The sequence below is a fragment of the Coturnix japonica genome, chromosome 2 (assembly GCF_001577835.2).
Source record: "Coturnix japonica isolate 7356 chromosome 2, Coturnix japonica 2.1, whole genome shotgun sequence".
NCBI lineage: Eukaryota > Metazoa > Chordata > Aves > Galliformes > Phasianidae > Coturnix > Coturnix japonica.
In genome coordinates, this window is record NC_029517.1 from 14,466,793 (window position 1) to 14,491,561 (window position 24,769).

General features: G+C 42.3%; 1 protein-coding gene and 1 long non-coding RNA gene across 16 annotated transcripts in view; both read left to right on the forward strand.

Annotated features, from left to right (window-relative positions):
• Positions 1-489: 489 nt before the first annotated feature.
• On the forward strand, positions 490-19,220 carry LOC107308951. 2 transcript variants are annotated; one of them, XR_001553011.2, is made up of 5 exons: positions 490-713; positions 6,413-6,470; positions 11,202-11,312; positions 14,626-14,713; positions 16,498-19,220. It is a non-coding gene; the product is annotated as an uncharacterized LOC107308951 (long non-coding RNA). The 2 variants fall into 2 exon arrangements; XR_001553012.2 differs by lacking the exon at positions 6,413-6,470.
• A 1,715-nt stretch (positions 19,221-20,935) lies between these two features.
• Positions 20,936-24,769, forward strand: part of ABI1 (abl interactor 1) — a 77,467-nt gene continuing 73,633 nt past the window's right edge. For 5 of the 14 annotated variants that reach the window (XM_015853244.2, XM_015853251.2, XM_015853254.2 and 2 more), the window contains exon 1: positions 20,937-21,210. In XM_015853244.2, coding sequence (XP_015708730.1) covers positions 21,094-21,210 — 117 coding nt within the window. In that variant the 5' untranslated portion in view covers positions 20,937-21,093. Of the gene's footprint in view, positions 21,211-22,869; positions 22,894-24,769 lie in introns of those variants that run through there. The other 9 variants (XM_015853240.2, XM_015853241.2, XM_015853245.2 and 6 more) reach the window with 3 other exon arrangements.

A 24,769-nucleotide genomic window follows, 5' to 3' on the forward strand; every position in this document is an offset into this window, starting at 1 on the left:
GGGATGTGCGTGAACGATCTCAATTACTTACATTTAAAATCCCATTCCTTAATTTTTTGAAGCCTAGAACCATAGAAATAGCTCCTGCTGTGGTGTTCGGAATGAGTGCTCTCGCAATACGATGAGCCACCTCATAGCTAAAGAAATGCCCTTCCTGCAAAGCACTGTGCATCCAGCACACGAGATCAGACAGAAGTATTCTAAAACTGATTTTGTAGCAAGTGGAATGGTTTACCCAGTGAGCCTCATGATGTATTAATAACACCTCCACACAGAGCAGAGTACAAAACCTTGCCATTCCAGTTGATTCCTATATCTGGTGCACAATAAAATGTATTTTAAATTCTTCTTAAGGCAGTTGCACACTCACAGTATGTGCCCTCTGGTGGGAAAGCAAAAGCTCCACGGAGAGGGAATTAATGCAGATCAGCCCATGCTCTGCTGAGCTACTTTGTTCCACAAGGTCAGCAGCCAGCTGGGCGGGGAGAGCTTTGCTGGAGAGCAGCTTACACTTTCAGAGGTGTTCGGATAGGATTCCCTGCACTGAGCAAAGGACAACCCCGAGTTATGAACATCGCTGCTCCACCCACATGGATGTTACATTTCTACTGCTAGATTTCTAAAGCTATTATGTGTTTTATACCAATACCCATCTTCCTTTCTATCCACAAAGGCAGGAATGACAGAAACATGGATCAAAGGGAAGTTTGATGGTAAGTGGGTCTCTGTATAAATATGGATTCTTTCAGCGTGCAAAGCATTAACTGTAAAAAAGTAATATGGAAACGAAGGCCCTCTTGTGAGGTCAGATGATGTGTAAATTCTATTTACCTGAGAAAATCTGTAATTACATTTGCCATTTAATTGATTTAAGAGAAACGCAGTCTGCGTTTTTATAATGAACATTCCCAGACTTTCACTGAAAGTGAACTTTAAAAGAGATGCAAATGACGACCTGTTTAATGGCTGTGTGCAAAACAGAGGCCGCCATCTTTGCACTGAAGATGTGCAAGAACTGCAAATCCAGAATGAGGCACTTGAAAATGAAGTAACTCAAAATAATCAGTACCATCATGCTCTGAGACATGGGTGAAATATTAAATGAGAGGCAAATTATGAGTGCTGGTGAGCCCGTGAGAACACATCAGAAACAACTATTTAATTTAAATGCTTGTATATTATATTAACTAGCATGACATTAGCTGCCCTTATGTGTACATATTGTATTCTCAGTGTAATGAGTTCCATGTAGAGTTAACAACAATTGGATTTGGAGCACAACTAATAGAGCCTTCTCATCCGTTGCACAAAGAGAAGAGTGGATCTACATCTTTGTCTCAGCCTGGGAACCTTGACTTCATTACTTAGGAAACAAAATTATATGATAATTCTCTGTTGTCTGCTGGGAACCTATAGGGAATGACCACATGTTTGTAAAACCTGGTAATGACCTCTGTGTTGAACTTGATTGTGTTTCTGTCACTATGCAGGAGCAGCTGCCAAAGCAGTTGTAATGATGGGCAGCCCTTTTTTTTCCTTTTCTTTTTGGTCCAGTATATGAGAGGTTAAACATTGGGAACTATGAGAGAAAGACTGACCAGGGATGCCCATTACTTGGGCTGTGTCAAAGGAGAGACTACAGTACTCTGCTACCAGTGTGGTTTGACAGTGTGTAATGCGTGACACTTGACATGTCTCAGTACTTCCTATTGTCACACTTCTTTTAGCTGGCATTTCACAGGCAACTAAAGGAGAGCCTGTGAATTGCTAATTTGAGGCATTTCTTGAAATGTTGAGATAAGAAATCCTGTATGCAAGTGTGCCGTTCTAGTCCAGTAAGGAGAACATTTACAGGATGTCTGTGATCCTGAGTGTAAACTCAGACCTGTTCTTCACAGATAAATTAGGGGTGGTTGTTGAGTCCAGCAATACTACAGCATAGACAGTCTATCAAAGTCTGATGTGCTGAACCACCTTACAATCCTCTTTCTATTCCACATGTAAGGTGACACAGTCCTTCAGTGTCCTTTTTTGTATTCCAAGTCTGAACTAGCTTTCTAGCAGATGCTTCCAGTGCACCCCAGAAGACCACAAAAGCTACAATAATAAGAAAGACTGGAAGGCAAGACTATGAGAAGTGGCTGAGGTTGTTTTGTTTGTTCAGCCTGGAAAAGGCTGAGGGGGGTCCTCATGGCGGCCTGCAGCTCCTCATGAGGGGAACAGAGGGGCAGCTCTGCTCTCTGGTGACATACCATCATAGAATTATAGAATCATTAATGTTGGAAAAGGCCTCTAAGATCATCTAGTCCAACCATCCACCTACCACCAGTGTTGCCCACTAAACCATGTTCCTTAGTACCACATCACCCTTGAACACCTGTAGGGATGGTGACCCGTTCCAGTGCCTCACCACTCTTTCTGAGAAAGTTTTTGCTAATATCCTACTTGTAGATCCCCTGGTACAACTTGAGGCCATTCCCTCTCCTCCTATTTCTGCTATCTGGGAGAAAACGATGATCACCACCTCAGCACAAATGCCTTTCAGGCAGCTGTAGAGAGAGCAGGTCTTCCCTGAGCCTTCTCCAGACTGAACAATCCCAGTTCCCTCCACCACTCCTCATAAGACTTGTGATCCAGACCCCTCACAGCTTTGTTCCCCATTTCTGAACACACTCCAGGGCCTCAATGTCTTTCTTACAGTGAGGAGCTCAAACTGAACACAGTATTGAAGGTGCGGCCTCATCAGAGCTGAGTATTAAGGGAACTCCTGCAGGCTACACTATTTCTGATACAAGCCAGACCACCATTGGCCTTGGTCCCCTGGGCACACTGTTGGCTCTTGTTCAGCAGAGGGCATGACAGCAACAGGACCTGTGTCATGGAACAGTCAGGTGGGGGACAGAAGTTTCTCCACCATGGAGCAAGCTTCCCCGGGCAGTGGGCACAGCCCCAAGCTGCTGTGGATCAAGGAGTGTTTGGATTATGCTCAAAAATATAGTTTGATTTTTAGGTAGTCCAGTGAAGCCAGGAGTTGGACTTGATCCTTATGGGTCTCCTTCCAACTTGGAAGGAACTTGGGATGTTCTGTGATTTTATGATCACCTTCATTTTACTTGAGGGACAAAGGAGTCAGTAACATTATGCAAGTGAAAAGCAGAAACTGGAACCAATTATGCCAATTGCTCCCTCAAGGGTCTGAATCATAGCAGTGTATTTCTCAGAAATATTTTTAAATGGTGCTTAAGAAAGTAGACCATAGTCTCATATGCATTATGAGCAAGTTCTGTAAGCTACCAGATCCAAGAGCATGTAATTTTAGTGAAGCTTACTTTTTGAAGTATGTAATCCAGCAGAGAGGGAGAATGAATTATTTAAAAACTGGTAGTCCTAATTATGAAGAACTAAACTAGCATTAAAAATTCTAATTTGAATGTACATGCTTGTGAGGAATGGAAAGATATTGTCCAAGGATAGAGCAAAGGAATCTAAGGAGTAATTTGCTATGTTGTTCACAGTAGAAAGGCTAATTTGTCAGTTGACATTTACTACATGGTGTTTAATGAAATCATGAAAGATATTTGTGTATAAATCAATAGCTCTGGAAAAAAGAGAACTATTTGCTTACCTTGAAAAGCAGCATTTGAAGTTTGTCTATTCATGTTAGGCTAATCCCTGTTCTTCAGGAAAAGCCCTTTGGGAAAAGGACTAGCTTGAAATGAGCAATAATGCCTTTTGGAGTGGAAGTTTTCTTGTGAAGTTCAGATACATTCCTCAATAACTCAACTAGAAATACCAACTCATTTCACAGTTGGGGATTAAATAATGGAATTATTTTTAACCATTAGGCCACTTTGCCTAACAATTAGGCTCCGTGTCATCAAAATGGTTAAATATGACTTATCCAGTTTTAAATCCCTTTCAAGATATTCAGTTCAGATATCTCAGGTATTTCAGCAGTCAATACTGTGAACTATGTTTTTGTTCCCCCACCTGCCACCCCCAGCTCATGTGTTTCCAAAAAGAGGATGCTGTAACAGAAATACCAGCTCAGATCTGTGTCATAAAACATCTTTTGGAGAACAAAATATAATCATATTTCTACAGACATTTAGCAGCATTTGAGTTTGCATTTAACTATATAGTATTTTTGACGTCGAAAACTTTTACAAGTTTACATCTCTGCAGGTGTAAAGGTGTAAGTATAATGCCTTTCTTTTTTTTCTTTAAACTTACTATTTGTTTCTTTTATGGCATTTTTAATAACGTTCACTTTTCCTTGATGCCTCAAGGTACTGTTGTTGTAAAGCCAGCAGATAGTAATAACAGAATTGTTCAGGTTTTGCATATTCCAGAAAGAACATTAAAAAAATCCAGTTCCCATACACAGCCAAGAAATGAGCTTTAAAAGTTTCATCTTGCAGCAATGCAAACTGTGTCTTCGTATAAACAGCAGGCACAGACCTCTCAGAACAAACTTTCTTTTATTTCAGTAAAAACAACAACAACAATGTAGTGACCAGTAGTTAAATTGCGCTGTCATTTATAATGATATAAATTTGGAGTTGCTTGGTTGATTTGGGGCTGTTTATAGTGTTACATATTTTCATAATGCAAATTATGAGAATTTGATTCTGAAAATCTAACTATGTCTGATATATTATTTATGTTTTGACATTTGTGCTTCTTATCTTTGCTACTAGTGCTGCTAAAGTTTTAGAAGGCTATCGTTGTGTAATTTGCCTTGTGGGAATAGCAAACAAAATACCGTGGCTGTATCGCATTAATGTGCTTATGCAATGGCATATTTATAGCCAGACAGCTCTTGTGATATTTCTTTCAGTTTCTGGAAGGAAATAAAAAACAACATTCCCAGTTTAGGCCTGTTCTTTTAAAAATCTAGCAAAGGAAGGCTATGGTTCTTTCTAGAGTCTGAAAAATGATATTGCTGAAATATTTTCATGAAACATATTTATAGTGCACAAAACCTGGAATACAACTGGCAAGGAGGACTGAATTCAAGTGTTTTTTGTCCTGAGTCTATCTTTTTGTGTATTTATTTGAGCGGAAAATACACCATTGTGGTTTTGGTCAATGGGTTTCAACAACATAATCTAACAGATATGGGTGATTTACTGGAGTAAGTCCTCCAACAAACAAGACTTCAGAAGGACTTAAGACTAAGTTTAATTGGGTGCCTTAACATTAATTCATTACCATCTGCATTAGCACCCAGGTCCCCATGAGTCCTATAAAAAGCCTGCTCCAGAATTTTGGGTGACAGGGTCTGCCTGCTTCAGTGAGGGGAGTGAGCCAGGTGAGCTACAATTGATAAGACAAGAACCTCCCAGTTTTTGCCTTTTAAAATGAGGAAATAATAAAATATAATAAAATATTAATAAAAGCTGAAAATTACTGGATTAACAATTAGGATAAAAGAAGAAATGAAATGCCTTAGGTGTTGGGTTTTTATTTCCTCGGCACTGAAGCTACTGTAAATTCCAGAATGGTTACTGGGGAAAGACAGCTGTCAGTTCTTGTTTCCCAACGAGTAGGGGGAAAAAAATCAAAAAGTCTGCCAATCGGTTTTCGAAGTACATTACTGTTGGTTTCTAAGAAAATAATACAAGAAATAGAAACAACGGAGATGTATGGGAAAATGTCACTGAATCCATGGAAGCCTTTGAAGAGGTCACGTAGCTAGAGATTTATGCGCAGCCCCAACTGAGTGGCAGGCTGGGAGGGGCAGCCACATGACTGAAAACAAGTTTTGTCAGAGTCTGTTTGTCAGGTTGAGTAATCTAAAAGGGAGCAGAGGTTTCAACAGCCGTTATAAATGTTTAACCAAAAATGTAGCCATTAAAGAGCACTTACAAAATCACTTAAGTCCAAGTCTTCAGTATCAAATAGATGACTTTAAAAACCTCCTGAAACCAGACCTTAGCTCTGCAAATTCGCTATACAAAAGAGAATGATGAAAATATGCCCTATTCATTGCATTTATTTTCTTACCTTGTTGTTTTGTTGTTTGTTGTTTTTTTAATCTCTCTGTAGCTTAGCATGCTGGCTTACACAGCTCAATATTGTTCTTACGAAAAGTTCACCAACAATCCCTCTATGAATCTTTATAAATGGAAACTAAGCAAACCCTTTATTTCTTTTATTTAGAATTGAATTCAGTGATGCTTCCACTCTAGTGAATTCATCCTTATGTCCTTCCTTTCATAAATCACAGATACTACTGCTAAGTATAATGCTGCAGTCATTGTATCAGTAGCAAAGAAGCAAATGAGGAATGTGGTATTACCTTATCCAGACTCAATAGACTCATTTATACATCCAGAATTCATTGACTCTTTAGGCTGTAGAGATGGACAACAGCCTAAGAGTAACAGTTCTCATATCCTATTTGTAGCTGGGGACCCATGTGAGAAGCACGTACTCTTCAAGCTTTTGTTCTGACTGATGGAAGTGTAAGTGGTCACTTTCTGTTACTCTTTTTTTGCAGCTCACTCATCATGTTATTCTATCATGACAATTTGTTCCTGTAACATATTTTTATCAATCTCCCAATCACTGTGGTATTTTTTTTTTGAGCTTTACTGTAGTCTTCAATCAAAATTAATTGCAAAGATGGGTATTTTACAGAAATCTGAATACATATGTTTTTCAGTCTGTTGTAGATAAATACATAGGTAGGTTGGTGGATAAATAGATAGGTAAGTAGTTAGATAGACAGGTTTATCTGTTCTCACAGAAATGACATTGAGTCATCTTGAATATACGTGTGCTTCCCAACACATTCCTATTTATTTGCATTATTAAGTTAGTGTTCATTAATTCTTTCTTAATGGAATCTCCTATCGGTCATTGTCTTGTGTACCTGGGATCAATGTTAAGCTGATAGGACTACAATAGTCATTAATCTTTTTCTCAGTAGTGGTGCAACCTTTGTGTTCTTTGGGCGCTCTGGAATTTCTCCACTGTCTGAAAATTGAGAATTCATATTTTCAATCTGTTCTTTGCTGGCTCTTTTCAAACTCTTGGATGTGACTTATCTGGACATGCTGATTTAAGAATATCTAAATTCAGAACCTGCAGATAACTAGATCCTTTCTGTTCTCCCCTTACTGTAAGCCAAAACATTATATTTCAACTACTATTGTTAAAGATCTGTTTGTGTTGCTCTGTTCTGTTGCTCCTGATGTTTTATCATTTTGTCTCTGTTTGAAACCCTGCAGACGGGATGAGCTTTGGGTTTCTAAAGTTGTTTTTTTTAAGTGGAGATACAAATTTCTTTGCAGATTACCTTTGACTTGCATGAACCTTTCAGATAAATGCCTATCAGCTGCAAATTTTGCATTATAAGCAGCTCAGTCCTGTTCACAACTTTGCAGCAGGGAGTTGCTTTTGCTTCTTCACTTATTTATCTAGATCATTCTTAAGAGTAACTGTCACTGTGCTTTTTCAGTCTTTTGCATGGCAGTTCTTCTAGAATTTTGATCTGCATTACCCATAAAAGTCATTTCTGCTTCACTGCCTCTATGAAATGTCACCTCAGGAGTTTTTTCCAGATTAAAAATTAAAACTTAGAATATAATTACTTATATATGCACATACACATCTGGAGTCTTAAGAAGGATGGCTTTAGATTGGGAGCATTGTCTATCCCTAAGTCTATGTTTCTATATAACAATAAATGTACCGTTGACACTATGCACTGACTATCTTCTTCAAAAATGTTTAGAAATATTTCAGTGTTTGGATAAAATACATACATGCATTCTATTTTATAGCAGAGGAAACAATGTAGAGATCAGCTGTATACCTGTCTGTACATCCTTACACATAAAGTAGTGATGATGCATACTGAATTATTCAGTGCAATATTAGCTGTTACTATAAGTAGTGTACTGAACTGATGAAAGGAAGAGATTGAAGAGCCTATTCATCCCCAAATTAGCTGGGTTGTGCTTTGACTCACGTGGCAAGGAGCACAAGCCCGCCTACCCTGCTCTCACCACAGCAACCCTATCTTCTCTGTAAGCAAATCCAAATCTGCATGGCTGGCAGATTAAGAAATGAGAGACCATTCTTGATACAAATCCTAAACCACTGTAACCACAGCCCGAATTTGAGCCTTTTGAAGACAAAGTAGTTGTTGAGATAACTAAGTTATAATCATGCACATGCTGCAGATCAACACCAGAGCATCCCACTGATGTTGCACTAGTAAAATAAAGTCCTGTGTACATTTACAAAGTAGAGCCTTGGGTTATCAGGAATGCCAGCCTTTGTGTTTTATTTTTATACTTATTTTACTTGGATTTGCATCCACAGCTGGATTAACAGATGGATATTTTTTAAACCACTGTGGAAGAGTTTCATGTTTGCTGCATCACTACAGAATCATTTCATCAAAGAACCCATTGCACAAATGGTATAGGCTACGGAACAGAACAAATACTCATGGAGATGAAAAAATAGCAGCTTTTTAACCTCAGATACTGCAAATATGAAGTTGTCTCACATGTCTTAAAGTGGGAAATTGGGGTATAAAAAGAAACAAGATTAGTCCTGATGTGAGTGGTTCGGGACATTTCACATTATTGAAGAGAGGAATAGAAAACAGTTGGGAATAACTTGTTGAAACAAAGTTATTTGAAATAGTTTTGTTAAAAGTAAAGGAAGACTCGTACACTCTGGAAAGAAGCTCTGTGGTGCATGTTCATTCATTCCAAATGGACCATCCCTACTTCCTTTGGTCTGCATCTGTTTTGTGTCCCAAAATATTTGCTTTCCTGTGGAGCCCACCATATTCAGAGCAGTGTGTTTGCACACTTTAAAATGCATCATGTGTGCACAAAATGTCTTAATTTATCAGATTAGCTCACAGATCAGGTACTATTCAGAAGAGCACGATGGCATTAGAACAAGGGTGTCACTCACTGTCATGAAACTGAATTCTTCTTCTAGTCGAAGGCCAGGAGTTAAAAGCAAAATAGATACAGATGATTAATTTTCAAATCACACACCCTTTTATTTGATCCAGATTACATTTTAGTAGAGTAAATGCATGTTAAAAACTTCACTATGAACCAGGCTGCATTTACACATTTCCTGCCAGAGACTTCCAAGCTGGCTGAAGAAGTCACCCTCTCCTTCATACCCACAGCTGCCTATTGCTGCCCCTCTGATCTGCCTCTGGAGCTGCTCTCAGAAATGCCTCTACCCATTCCAACCAGAATAAACTGGATTCTGCTGAGCAGTTGAAATGTCCTAAGAAAGCCCTGGCTGCAGGTTTGTCTTGGTGGTGTTGTGTGAGAAAGGCCAACTTTGAGCTACAAAACCACACCAGCAGAAGCCTTCTGCATTATGCAGCTGTTTTAGGAAACCTCTGTGCTCATGGCACAGTTGATTGCTACTGGGGCTTGTTACACTGCCATATTAAAAAGAGAAGAGCTAGATTCCCACAGCAAAGCTGAAGCACTTTGGTGGTATGGTAACAGGTACTCCTGTCCTGCTGGAGCACAGTTATTTTTGTTACTGAGGCTTTGCACGTGTGAGGTAGATGTGCTCCTTCATTCACACCCACACGGAAGTCAGGTGTGTCCTAAACATGTGGGCTGGGCAGGTAGATAGGATCGATTCTTTCATCTTGATGTGATGTCATTTCATTAATGTAATGTGACCCTCCCTGAAAAATAGATGAGGCAGTGTGTCTTACAGAAAACAAATTCCTGTCCTTTCCTTTCTACAGCTGTGATGTTGAGAAATGGCTGAGCAAAACCAAATAACTTTAATTGGTAAGAGAAGATGTGCAAAATTATTTTGTACTAATACAGGATAATATTTATTTAATAATATTAAAACAAATATCAAAACAGATTTGCAAATGTCAGTAATACTGGAAAGGAAGAAATATCGTTAAATACCAACCCTGCAGCTAGATCTAGTGACATATATTGCCTTTGCGTTGTTAGATTAGTTTTCAGATTACTGGTTTGTATAAAAATAAACCTTGCTGTGACTAAAATGTCTTCCTATTAACCAACAGAGGTGAAAAATTATGAACTATATCAAACAGAGTCAGCTGACATGTCTTAACTTCCAGTTGTTTCACTACTACATAGTAGTAGTGCACTGCTTAAATGAGGAAAAGCCAGCTGAGGGTGAAAAGTGTTCTTTCATTATTCTGCAATGTTCCAACATAAATTCCAAAGATAAATGATAAGTCTGCAAACAAAACCAGCCCACTGTCACAAGATTTTTAACATATATTTAGGCATGAACTTAAAATCAATATAATTGCTTCAGTATGACCCTGCATAAGGAAACTCTCACTTCATGATGAATGAGTCCTTTTGCTTATTATATTTTTTTGTAGCTTGTGAACTACCAGTGCTTTGAAACAAAACCTCACCTTTTATTTGATTAAAAGCTCTTGCACCAAAATGGTTTTACATAGGTCAGGATAACCTGTATTTGGTGAATATGCCTTAGCAATGGATTAAACACGAATCAGTAGATTGTTGCTGTGACCCTTATTCCTGGGCACTTACAAATAAATATACTCCCCTGTGGCTTCACCAGACCTTAGAAAAATATATTTGTATGCAAATATAAAGTGAAAAGTCATATGGCAGTGTGACCCTTGGGATTGCTGTGCAGTACCTTAGGGCTGCAGAAATGTCTGACAGCTTTTGTATGGGAAGCTCCAGGCCATTTTCAGTAGGGACATTTAAAATTATAAACCCTAAAAAGCAGCATTTTCTATTGATATATACAACATATACAACTTTCTCAGTCATTTCTGAATTCTTACTAATAGTGCCTAAGGGGTAAAAGAAGAGAGATTCAGATCCACAAAATGCCATTATCTGCCACGGGCCAACGCAGGAGTTAGTTGCTTCCAGCCTAATCCCGGAGTGCCATGTGGCCACGATAGCCGTGGTCACACTAGAAGGTATCAGGCTTGTGACTGACTTGTTGCCACTTCAGCCAGCATCAGCTGGCAACAACAGAATGACTTGAGCTGTAGGCTTCTGTTACAGGTTGATGTAATTTATATCCATCACAGAGCTGTAGCGGGAAATTACATTATAGGAACTTCACTGTTCTAATAGTCTATTAGAAGTCTATTAGATAACTTTAGGCTACTGTAAATGACATCAAAAGAGTTAACTGAAATGGGCCTTTTTCAGTTACAAAGAAATGATGGTTTTGGAGGAGGTTCCATGTGTCAAATTTGCTGCTGTCTTCATGATGCAGAACAAGAGAGCACCTGAATACCAAATTCTTTTATATGAAGTCAGGTAAGCAACTTTTCAAGCCTCATAATACAAATAATTTAGGAGAAGGTATTCTCACTTCTCTCTGACAAAATATTTATATCTTTCCTTGGAAACCAGAAGAGTTTTCAAAAGAGTGTTTCAACAAATTTCTCTGACAAAATAGATTTACTCCCTTTATTAGCATGCATGATATGCAGCCAAACATCAACTTGCCTATGAGATCACAGGATGACTGTCGCGCATAGGATGTGCCCACTAGATAATTAACTGGTTAATATATTGTTTCATCCTGCTAAGGCTGCAGTATGCACTCAGCATCAAAACCAGCATCAGGATTTGGCTCTTTAGACCTGCTGCAAATTACCACTACATAGAAGGAACAATTGGTAGTATATATATAGTATGAATATGTAGTATATTTTATGAATGCTATTAATTCTGAATTGACATGTAGTATATTACATATATATCCACTGACAGGGGATATAATCCTTCTATCTCACAGTGATACTGTATGTTACAACAAGAATAAATGCAGAGAAAATCTCTTGGCCCTTTTAGCGCACAGAGAAACATCAGCAGTGCAGAACACTCCCTCAGTAGACATATACCAGTGCTAAAAACTGTGCTGACAATATGCACATATAGTGGGTTTAGAAACTTACAAATTAACCAAATGTTGTCAGGTTTTTTCAGTAGGAACAAAAGCCATATCCATAAAATTACCTTCTGCCCAATTACAAAGTCCTCATCCAAAATAAAGGGCTGCTGGTGCTTTAATCTCTCAGCTGAAATATTTGTAATGGGTTAAATAGGCTGCATTTCTGAGTGTTTCCTGCTCACAGATTCCCCAAAGAAAAAAAAAAAAAAAAAAAAAAAAAAAAGCCTGCAGTATAAGTGTGTGCTATTAGGGGTAAAATAAGACCAGCAGAGTTATAAGCAACTGAAAGAAAAGCGTTACAAGGGAGCACAGATTTCACACGCATTACAGAATATCTCCCATTTAAAGCAGCATCTTGATCTTTTTTGTAGTTAGAATAGTACTAAATAAGTGTAGCCATTATTTCCTTGCTTACAAGCAAATATATTTTGTTATCAGATCTCTCCCACTGATGTAAATCCTAGATAAGCTCCATCTTATACTCCAAAGACATTTTAAGGAATACAAACATGTCAGATAGAGAGTGAAGGGTCAGACAGTTTCATTATTTAATGAGAAGATAGAGCAAGAATAATTAATCCACTTTGTACTCCAAATTCTTTTAAATAACATTAGAAGCATTTTTAGTATTGAATATATGTAAATATTTATTACAGGATAGTGTTTAAAAGTCCCCAACCCTTCAACAAGGCCACTGGTCAGAAAAATACTGTGGGATTATTATGGTTATGCTCAAATAAATTGAAACCTTCACAGCTAATGTTGACACCAAATTGTTGAGCATAGCAGGAACCTGCCATTAGTAATTTACATATTTGCTTCTAATTGTGCCTACACATCGTAAAGATAGTTCATATTTGCATTCGCTGCCTTCTGAACCAAGTCATTTTCCAGTGGCACATATTCACTTTCACTGGAAGTAACTTTCATTAGTGATAATTAAAGGAGAATTTTTACTGCATTATGCTCCAGGAAACAATAAGAGGTTGCAGAGATTGATTAATAGCTAAACTAGGTTTGAGACACGTAATCAATCTCATAGGCACAAAAGATTGTTCCTGTTACATAATAAAACATAACAAGAAAGAAAAGAAATGTTTATTCTGAACAGCGCTTACCCGTTAAGTTCCGTTGGAACGCACTAAATGGCCTGATTTATTTTAAAACGCTCCCAACAGAGAATAGCCTCAGTCTGTGGGTAATGACTTTTTGCCCTCATTATCTGCACAGTCTGTGTCTGGACTCTGACTAGGACAATGCCAAGGAGGATGTCACTGTTATCTTAGTGTGGAAACGATTTTCAGTAGACAAGCGCATGCAAGAGTTGCTCTGCATCCAATCCCATTACTTTTGGCTCCAGTGGCTATTGAAGATACCCTTTTCTAACACTGCTAACCCCACAGACTCAATATTACTTCCAGTTGAAGCTTTACTGTTTCATTGGAACCTGGAACAGATCCAATATCTCTAATGTGTTTTTACTTACTGAAAAAAGTGCTATTATAATGTGATTTATTTTGCCACCCTACTATTGTGTTGAAAAGTACTATCACTGCAGAATTGCTGTCAAATGTTTGTTTTTGTTGGGAAAATAACACTCTGCACTAGTATGATGTTATCATTTAATTATTTTTTCTTTTCTGTTTGGTGACTGAAAGCTGCAATTCAATGAAGTATATATTTAAATGCAAAAGAGGCATACCAATTAATCAGCGCAGAACATGAATGCTTTTAATCTGCATCAAAAAAGCATAGGCCTTAGAAGAACACCAGTCTTTTCAATGGAAAGTATATAAAAGTAGTTCCTGTCCAAGCTGAGATTTCCTCAAATAGTGTGCAATTGTGCAATTAAACTGCCTTTGCACTAACGTATTCTTTTAAGGCTTTGCATTATGCTGAGAACCTTTGGAAGTCTTTAATTTCTTTTTCTGTGGCATAAAAATGGAAGTAAGTTGGTATTTTAAATGGATAAAAAAAAATCAAGAATTCATACAGATTGATGAAACGTTAACTCTGAGAAAATGGGAACTGAAACTTAGATATTTACTGCATTCTGGGCCTTACCCATCCAATTTACATGCAGAAAATTAGTAATGAAGACAGGAAATAAATTAGGCTGAGAGCTGCAATTAGAAATAGCCATGAGAGTGAACTAATCAATTCTGAGTGCATATGAAAACTAGCTGCTGGTATTACAATGGTCAAGTCTCCCTTACCTAGTGTCGTGCAAGACTGGGAAATGATGACAATACAAAAACCTGGATGCTATTGGCATTAGGGATGCTCCAGGATACACCAGAGACACTTCTGTATATAGTAAGTATATCTTGAAATAGCTTATTAGCTCTGTTTTCACCACTGTCCTGGGGCATGCAGTGTTGCATGAATTTGTGAAGCCATCATAGGCTCTACATCTCTAGGAAGCAGTTATATTCCTGACAACCCTGTAAACAACATCTGAGCAAATAGGCTCCACCAAGCCTGGAATGGCTTTCCAGGTTTATGCATTCATTTCACTCTGGAACATTTTCATTTGTATTATTTTATTGTTATCCAGCCGTGAAAAACAAAACAGAAATAGCGCTAATTTTGAGTGTTATTTGAGTGGTCAAAATGGCATTTTGAGACTTCAAAACATTTATCAAGACTTTGTTTTGTGGTTTTTCCTGCAAGGGAAGTTCACTCCAAAGCTGTAAGTGTCGAAGACTCTGCTGACACAGGACATCAACCTCCCAGTGCCTGCTTTCAAGTCAGAGACATGGTATACTTGCCTCTACAAGTCCACATTCCCTTATATATCTCTGCTAATTGCCAGTTAGATTAAATTTTTCTGGGCACAATCTCCCTTTGCTTTCAATGAGAAGCTCTATGTGGAGTGAGAAACCTTTCTCGGGAAAAGTTTTATTGGATATGTACATATCAAAGAAAAGCTTCCTTTTTAAAGGGTTGTCATCCTCCAACAGCTATTCCTTCAGGAAATTCCAGCCTGCCAACTAATGTCTGGGCCAAACCTGCATGGGTCCATTCAGACAACTATCACTTAGTGCCTACCCTTGCAATTGGATTGATTCTTTTCATATTGAAACTAACCACCCACAAGGCCATGAAATAAAAGAAGGTCAAAAAAGATTAGTGAGTAAAAAGGATCACAGCCAGATATCCACCTACTGATTTATGTGGTTGCTTTATAGCCAGCCCTTCCTCGGGATGCTTTCATAACCAAACAGTTTAGCCTAATTTGTTACTGGTATAAGAACCATCTTGTCACTCGTCACACAGTATCTACATTATCTGTTTTGGGTCTCGGAAGAAAGAAGTGGACATTCTTGAGGTTCTGCATAGGTATGGCAGCATCACAACAGTCTGGATCTTTCACTTTTCCCGTGCTTTTAGGGCACTGCATGCCTTCTTCTNTGCTTGACATGCTGCATTTTGGGGGATTAAGAAGAAAAGCCTACCCTGTAACAGGCAGGGGGGCATAACAACAGTGCTGGGGGCTTAGATTATGAGCTGGAAACAAGATATGGGACAAATTCATTGGCGCAATGAAAATGGAAAGGCAAAGTCGGGAGGCAATCTAGTGCCTGGAGGCTGTGCTGGGGAAGATGAAAGAATGAAAACCAAAGCAAAAGAAGCCAAAAGAACAGGGGATCCAGCAGAGCATGGGATGGGAACAGCTGAGATGACAGATTGAGGAAAGGGTCGTGGAGATGAGAGCAGAGGAAGGATCGTTGACATCGGAGCACTGCTGAAAAGTGATGATAAGCATGAAGGAGGGATGCAGAGGAGAACGCTTTATAAAAAATGAGGTTGAAGCAGAAGACAAAATCCTGCAAGTGGAAATGTATTATAGGTCACGTCAAAATACAGTGGAACTATTTATTTTTGTGCTGCTCTTATCTTGTGCATTCTCAAAGCAGCAATTTTGAATCTTATTAATTCTGTGCTCTCCAGCGGCTCAGGCTGCCTAGCAATGCCTGGCTGGCTCTCCGCTGCACATGGCTCATGGCTGCCTAGCAACTGGCAGGGGGGTGCCAGGGGCCCTGGACCAAGCTCGGGGGTGCAGCCCTACCCCAAGCACCCGGATCCCCCATCAGGCAGGAGGGAGCAATGCTTCCTTTTACGGCTGTAACAAAAATCTTTAAAATGCTGCTTGTAAAAAAGCATGCATGGAGATGCCCACAAGAGTACAGAGAGCCTGACAAATGCCTCCGAGAACTGGGAGCAGCCCCATTTTTCTCTGCAATATTCAGACAACCCTTGATAATTTTACTGAAATGTCCATATGGTTAATCATTAGGCTCTGCGGGCTAGATCCAAAAGACAGGAAGGCAAACCAACGTAGCTATGTAGCTTCTTGGGTGTTCACTCCCAATTTGGTATAGGAAACGCTAAAAATACCAAAATACCTTTTGGTCCCAGGAAAAAAAAATATAAATATATATGTATATGTAGCATTACATATTCATGCAGGATTGCCCCAGAACAGCCACACTTGTATACCTACTGTTGATACCACTGTAATCAACAACAATCTTCTTACAGGAACATGAGGCTTGGCATCTGGTGGAAGTGCTGATGCGGCTGATCTGAACAGACCTCGTGGCCTCTGTGCTTCCAGCTGCCCCCTCAAATCCCTCAGCTCCCTTTCCACCGTTGAAAGTGCTTGCGTAGCTAAACAGCTGAACCAGGAATTGATCCAGCAAACAGACCAACAAAAAATAAATGGTTATTTTCCAATCAACACAATTGTAAAGGGAGAACTGTTCTCAACAGAAAAACAAAGACATATACCTAGAAAATGGGACAGCTACAGAGCGACACAAATTACAGTGCAGGCGAAGCTGCTTTGATGCTACTACTTTGATGCTATTCTAAACGGGTGTGTTTAGAGTTACATTTTTCTCCCAGTCAAAAATGAGCTGCATTTCAGAAGTGCCCTTGGAAATGAGCCTGTACCACAGAGGGGGAGCAAATCTCAGACAGCTGAGACATTGAATGGTATATAAGCGCATTTTATTCATAATGGGATCTCATTTAGGGGGTCATTTGAGTGGAGCTTGAGGAGCATCATTACATTCTTTTCTCTATCAGCCAGACTCCCCAGACAGGAAAATGTAAGTTTCACTCCCAGCTTTCTTGCAGACTTGCATGTAACTTGAATAAGTTAGTTAACATTTCTTTCCAATCAACAGTTTACTGGAGCAATGGATGTGTGATAATTAAAACAAAACAAAAGAATAAGACAACTTCTAGGGGGCAATCCATTGCATGCAGCTCAGACACACATTAGTGTCTTCTACTTGGTCAACTCAAGTCCAAAGTTTTATTGGCTCTGGATCAGCGTTGGTTCTGCTGGGTTTGGCTACCAGCCTAATCACCCAAATGGCTCCATGCTTTTAGCTGCTTGGAAATCAAATCCTGTATGCATCATGCATGTCTGTCCCATCTAAGTCAATAAAAACTCTGAATCTCGGGCATGAGGAGCACAGTGCAGAGATCTTCAGGTGACCCAGCAGGGGCATTCTAAAGCATGGAGGACCAGCAGGGGCAACAGCTATTAAGGCTGCTGACCTCAACAGTTGAGCCCAACTGCAACAGGATTCCTCAGTGCGTACAGCACTAAGTTAAAATGTCCCGCTAGAAGCGAGCTAGACCCCCAGGAGACCAGTCGGGGTGCACCTATGTCAGGTCTACCCGCCCACCGGGCTAACCCCGCCTGCACCAGGGAGGCTCTGTGCCGTAGGAGATGGCACGAGATGGCGCTCTCTGATGGAGTCTTTAAAGAGCGCTCTTGCAGGCAGAGCGTGGTTTGGTTTGTTTAAGGGCTTTTGGGTAGAGATTCGTTGGAGCCCCTGGAGCGCCTGCTCAGCTGTTTGAGGTGCGCGTTGCTTGGCAGCCAGCGCTGCCCTGCTCAGCTGCTGCTCCGGGTCTGCTTGCAGGACTTGGTTGCCTGCTGTAGTGAGACACGGTGTGTTTATGTGTTTAAGAAAACACACACACTGAGTTTTCTGCACTGAAAAAGGTCGTCCCACGTGTCCGCCATCTCTTGGTTCGGGGGCTGCAATAACATTTTAAGAAGAGTTGACAACATTTATGCAGCTTCAGGATGTTAAGAGCTCCAGTGAAGTCAGTGTGTGATCTGTTGGCAATTATAAGCTCATCTAAGCCAACGGGTGTAAAAAAATGTGTAGCCTAACTGAAGAGAGAAACCAAATTCGTCTTTTTATTATGATTGCTGGAGAAGTCAGTGCCCAGGATGGATCAAACTTACCCTGGGAACCATTAAAGCCTTGTCTATATCCCAGTGCTGTTGCAGATCAAATCAAATTATTTTACATTAAAAGGGCTCTCGGAATCCCAAATAAAAATATTTTGTTGGAAATTACCTGCTGTCCAAAAACGAGTTATTGAAACCACTTTGAAAATCATTTTACTAAGCTGCCAAATGAATTAGCCATCTGAAGACAGCAGTACAGATTTATCCCCATCCCACAGCAAGTGCTGTGAGTGCACCGGCTCCCCCCTCCACTGCCCCAGAGGGAACTCAAACATCCAAGCACTCTGCGAGACCCCTCCCAGGCCCGGTGTTCCTTCCTGGGCTCCCGGCCATTCACCCTCACTTTCACGGCTCCAAACGAGCTGCTGGACTTTGCTGACCTTGCAGGAAGGCAGATGTTCTCTCCTCTCCACCTTGACTTGGACACACCATCAGGGTGGCCCAGACCAGGGCAGTTTCAGTGCTGCAAACACAAGATGGACTCTGGCGATCACGTGAGATATCATTCAATTGTGCAGACAGACGAGGCTCTCTGCTCTCACTGTGATGCATTTCAGACTATTTTTTTTCTGAAATGTGTTGACATTTCACTACTGTGAGTTTCTGTGGGACAACCAATAAAGCACACGGACTGACAGCAGTTGCTTTTGTGTGTACAAAACGCACAGCCAAGGGATGAGTAACAGTCCCTGGAAACAGCTTCTCCTCAGCCTGTTAGTCACTGGAAAGGCAGGCTCAGCCATCCCCACATAGAAACCACCTGCTGTTACTGGTTTCTTGTCTGGTATGATCACGGAAACAGGATTTTACTTAAAATAAATAAATAAAGAAAATATTGTTCCAAATAATAACAAGCCATTTATGTTGCAAACTTCTGCAACAACCAGAGGAGCTAATAGCTGAGGTAAGAGAGTGTCTGGAATGATGTACATAGGTAGGTCTGAAAATAATGCCTCCTATTTATTTCCATGGAAACTACAACGGATACAAAGAGCGCAATGACACTTCGATAGATTCTCAGCTACAATAAACTATATTTCAACATGGTCACCACCATTAGCTATGCATTGTCACCAGTAAAGAGCTTCATGCTTCAGAACAGCCATCTAATTTACCTCAGATAAATACTTAAGTTCTTAGATATTACAAACTGATAATTAGTAGCTTGAAGGCCATACTGAAGAAAAAGGTGTTGGAGTGCTGGTTGATGCTCAGCTGAACATGAGCCAGCAGTCTGCTCAGGTGGCCAAGGCCAATGGTGCTCTGTCTTGTATCAGAAACTGTGCAGCCAGCAGGAGCAGGGAGGTGAACATCCCCCTGTACTCAGCTCTGGTGAGGACGTGTCTTCAGTAGTGTTTGGTTTTAGGCCCCTCACTATAAGACACTGAGGCCCTGGAGGGTGTCCAGAGAAGGGCAATCAATGAAGCTGATGAGGGTTCTAGAACACAAGGCTTGTGGGGAGTGCTAAGGGGTTGTTCAGACTAGAGGAGGCTCAGGGGAGACCTTCTCTCTCCCTCTATAACTGCCTGAAGGGAGGTTGTGAGGTGGAGGTCTGCCTCTTCTCCCAGGTAGCAACAGTAGCAGGGGAGGGAATGGCCTCAAGCTGCACTAGGGAAATCTCAGGTTGGATATTAGGAAAAACCCCTCAGAAAGAGCGGTGAGGCCCTGGAACGGGCTGCTATGGAGGCAGTGGAGTCACCATCCCATGAGAGAGGTGTTCAAGTAAAGAGTAGATGCAGCACTGAGGAACACGGTGAAAATGAGCTGATGGCAGGACTAGACGATCACAGAATCACAGACTGACCCGGGTTGGAAGGGACCTCAAGGATCATGTAGTTCCAACCCCCCTGCCTGGCAGGGCCACCAAACATACACCTTTACTAGATCAGGTTGCCCATGGCCCCGTCCAACTTGGCCTTGAACACCTCCAAGGACGGGGCATCCACAACCTCCCTGGGCAGCCTGTTCCAGGGCCTAACCACTCTCCTAGTGAAGAACTTCCCCCTAACATCCAACCTAAATCTTCCCTCTTTTAACTTAAAACCATTTCCCCTAGTCCTGCTATTGTCAGCCCTTTCGAAGAGTTTACTCCCCTCCTGGGAGTAAGTTCCCTTCAGGTATTGAAAGGCTGCAATGAGGTCACCCCGCAACCTTCTCCAGGCTGAACAAACCCAACTCCCTCAGCCTGTCCTCATAGGGAAGGTGCTCCAGCCCCCTGATCATCTTTGTGTCCCTCCTCTGGACCCTTTCCAAAATCTCCATGTCTTTTTTGTACTGAGGGCTCCACACCTGGACACAGTACAACAGATGGGGCCTCACAAGAGCCGAGTAGAGAGGGACGATCACCTCCCTATCCCTGCTGACCACCCCTCTCCTGATGGAGCCCAGGATCCCATTTGCTTTCCGGGATCTGAGAGGTTTCTCCGAACCTCCTACAACAGAGGCAGCAGCGCTTCCCCGATGGAGCCCTTTGCCTTCTGCTGAGGAGCCGACACTAACACAGCGCAGCAGGAGCGGACATGGGGCTTTTGTTGCCGCCTGACACAACACAACCCAGCTCAGACACCTCCATCCCCGCCGGGCGGCGCTGCCCGGCGCCATGACCGACCCCACCCCGCTCATGCGCACGGCGGGGCGGCCGGCGCCTACAGCTCCCGGCGTGCTCTGAGAGCGGGCGGGGTCTTGTCTCTTTTTTTTTTTCTTTCTTTTTATTTTTTTCCCCTGTGAGGGCAGGATGGGTGGGGATACTGAGCGCTCACGAAAGCGAGGCGAGGAGGAATCCCACAATACCAGGCGGGTTGTGAGCCCGGCGCTGCCGCTGTCTCTTTAATGCAAGAGGAAGCGATGCGGAGGGGTGGAAAATGGCAGAGTTGCAGATGTTACTAGAGGAGGAAATCCCTTCTGGCAAGCGGGCTCTGCTCGAGAGCTACCAGAACCTCACTCGAGTCGCCGACTACTGCGAAAACAACTACATCCAGGTGAGGGGCGGCTGTGGGGCGGGGTGGGATGGGTGCGTGGGGCCGGAGCCGCCTCGGGGGCAGCTCCGCCGCTCCCCCGGATTTGCCTTTTCTTTCAACTTTCGCTGCCGAACAACCGGCTTTCCCCCCCCCCCCCCCCCCCAGCCCGGCTCCGGAGGGGAAGGGAGGGGGTTTATTATATTATGTCAGTCCAGCTCGGAGGAGGAGGGTGTGTCTTTTTTTTTTTTAATATATTTTTTTCCTTCCTCCCCCTCCGTGTGTATTCCTCATGAGTCACATCCCGGAGACCTCCTTGGGCCGGGTGTGTGTGTTGGTGGGGGGGGGCGGCTTCTCCTTGCGGCCGGTTCGGAGCCGGCGCCTCGGGGGCTGCCCTCCCGGGGCGGCGGTTGGCGGCCGTTGGTGAGGCGGCCTCGCTCCATCCGCAGCGCCGCGGCCGAGCCTGGCGGGCACCGAGCAACGCCGTCCTCACAGGGAATCAACGGCGGTGGTGGCTCGTTCGGGCCGTGGGTCGCCGTCTTGTAGTGCCGCAACGCGGGGCTGGTCGCCGAAACGGGCGGCGTGTGGGAGCTGGGAGCGCCCGTGTGCGGGGACTGACGGGCGGGCGTGATGTGGTGTTTCAAAATGGCAATCCGTGCCGCGGTCCGACATCCTGGAGCTGCTGCTGCTGGAGGCTCCGGGGCTGCGGCGTGTCCACAGCGCCCGGCGTGGGCTTTTTCCGTGCATGGCCCGTGCTTCCTGCTCTTCACTTACGGCTGATTTAGTGCAACTACCTCCAGCTTTTCTGTCATTATTATTATTATTTTTTGGTCAAGATTTGCAGCTCACGACTCTGAATGTGAGTCTGAGTATACAGCCATGCCAATGTGGATGTGGAACCGTCAGGAAATGTTCAAATCAAACCTCTTTTGGGAAAGAAAAATGGCAAGGGAAGGCAAATAATTTTCCCTTTACTAGAAGCACTGCTCGTGCAGTGAACTTGTTGAACCTAACAGTGGATTTACTCGTGTATTAGAGGCCCTAGCACTGCTGCCCAGAGAGCAGTGGGTGCCCCGTCCCTGGATATACTCAAGGCTGGGCTGGATGGAGCCCTGGGCAGCCTGAGCTGCTGGCTGGGAAGCAGCCCATGGCAGGGGTGGAACTGGGTAGACAGTCTGTAAGGCCCCTTCCAACCAAAGCTATGCTAGGGTTACCTACAGCGAGCATTTAATACAGGTTATTCACATCTTTGTCATCTACTGTTGCCAGTGAGCTGTCTTACTGCTTGTAGCAATGGAACAGTGAATCTGAAAATAAAGCTTTAACAACTCAGTGTGAATTTCTTTTTTATTTTATTTTATTTTTATTTTTAGTGATTTTGATGCTCAGATTAAAACTGCACCAACAAGTCATATTTTGAGGCGTTTTGTTATTTTTGGTATGTGAGGGAACATGAGTTAATGTGTATTTACTCTTCCGATTTGTTTGCTCCACCCAGAGAAAGCTGCTGATAGAAATGCTTCTACGAGGCGAGGTTCATTTGGTTTTACTCATGGGAAATATGACAAATACTTAAGTGTGGTAACCGCGGCACAAGTTTTGACCTGCCTGCTGCTGCTCCCAACTTGCTGCTGCTCCTGACTTTTTCCTCTGTGTCAGAAAGTTAGAGATGCTTCAGTCAGATTGCTGTTCAGGGCCATGGAACTTGTGAGTCTTAATGCAGACAAAGAAATAAACCGACACTTGGGGTAGTTACCTTCCATGCGCTTGGGGGTGGTGTGTTTTCATTTTATTTTTAAGTCTGGTAGCTGACTTTCACCTCGGGTACCAATATAGGCTGCAGGGATTGCTGCAGCATGGTCTGTCTGCATACAGCTGTGTTTACCTCTTTGGAAGGAAGCTGACATTCTGAAGTTCCTAATGAGGACTTACGCAGTAGCTCTGAAAAACGTATGCCTGGCTATGTTGTGGATGTGTCACGCATTTACTCAACTTGGTAAAAATGACAAATGTATTGATAAAACTACATTTACTGTCTTAGAGTGGTAAAGGCGGACTTTTTAATCAGCGCTTGGTGCCAAGCCATCTGCTCTCCAGTTGGAGCGCGGAGCAGATCGTGGTGGTGAGGCTGCGGGAGGATTAGGCAGCGTGACACGGGGTGCTGGGTTATGAGAATGGGGAGAGCATGTGTTTATATGGGATTGGAAAGGGGGTGAGAAGAAAGAGGAAGAGGCTTAACACAAAATACAAGTGCTTGCATTTCATATAGTGGGACAGCTAACTACCAATCAATGCATCAGGGTGCATTTACTTAAATAATAATAATAGTCCAGAACAAAGAACATGGGTATTGAGTGTTAAAAGAGTTCGGAAGTGGATGTGCATTGTAGCTTGGCCCATAGCATGTAACTGTTTCACTCTGGTTAGCTTTGAATTTGAGCCATTTACTTTCTTTCTTCGGAAAAGTCTCTGTGCTCCTCAATGGGGAAACTGTTCCTGTGTGTTACCACCTGTGCTGTGTTGTAGTGTGGGGGTGGAACGGGTGCCTGGATCACAGAATGACCCGGGTTGGAAGGGACCTCAAGGATCATGTAGTTCCAACCCTCCTGCCTGGCAGGGCCACCAAACATACACATTTACTAGATCAGGTTGCCCAGGGCCCCGTCCAACCTGGTCTTGAACACCTCCAAGGACGGGGCATCCACAACCTCCCTGGGCAGCCTGTTCCAGGGCCTAACCCTCTCCTAGTAAAGAACATCCTAACACCAACCTAAACCTTCCCTCTTTTAACTTAAAACCATTTCCCTGTGTCCTGCTATTGATCACCGAGAGCTCCTACTAACAGCTGCTTATAAACGTAATGGCGCTCAGTATTTATTCGAAACTCTTTGTTTGCCCACCTTGATGCTGTTTATTCTACGTTCATATTAACAGGTAAGTTGTGTCATTTTACCCCACCCCAAGATAATGCTGTATTCAAATTGCATGTGTAATTTTAGATTTGAAAACGTACAGATCATCTTTATTTCCATCAGTTAATGTGGGAATAATTCTAGTAATGTTCAGTCACCCTGATTTTGTGAGGAGAAGCTCTCTTCAATGTTTCTAGAGATCCTTAAATTAAAAGGGGGGGGGGGAAGGGGGAAGACAAGAGGAGGGGGATTGTTGGAAGGAAGGGGAAAATACTCTTCACCTCAGTGTAACCTGCCTCCCTGATGGTGACTGTAGCTCTATGGGCAGAAAGTGTCCTTTTAGTAAAGCAATTAGGAAAGATGACAGATGACAGCATTTGGGCTCTCAAGGTGAAAATCACTGTTGTTAGAAAAGTGGGAAGCAGTTTCTCACTAGGGCAAATTGTGAAGAAATCAGAATAGCAGGCAGTAACGCTGTGTGTCCTCCAGGCCATGTGTGTTCTGGTTATCTAGAAGTTTTACTTGATAGAGGGGGAAAAGAATTCAGGAGAAGCAAAGCAAATAGGTTCTTAGGAAAGATATCCAGCGCTGCAGTAGAGTGACAGTCCTTGGGGGCATGGGGAGGAAAAGGGGACTGAAAAAGGGAAAGGAAACCAAACGTAGAAGGAAAT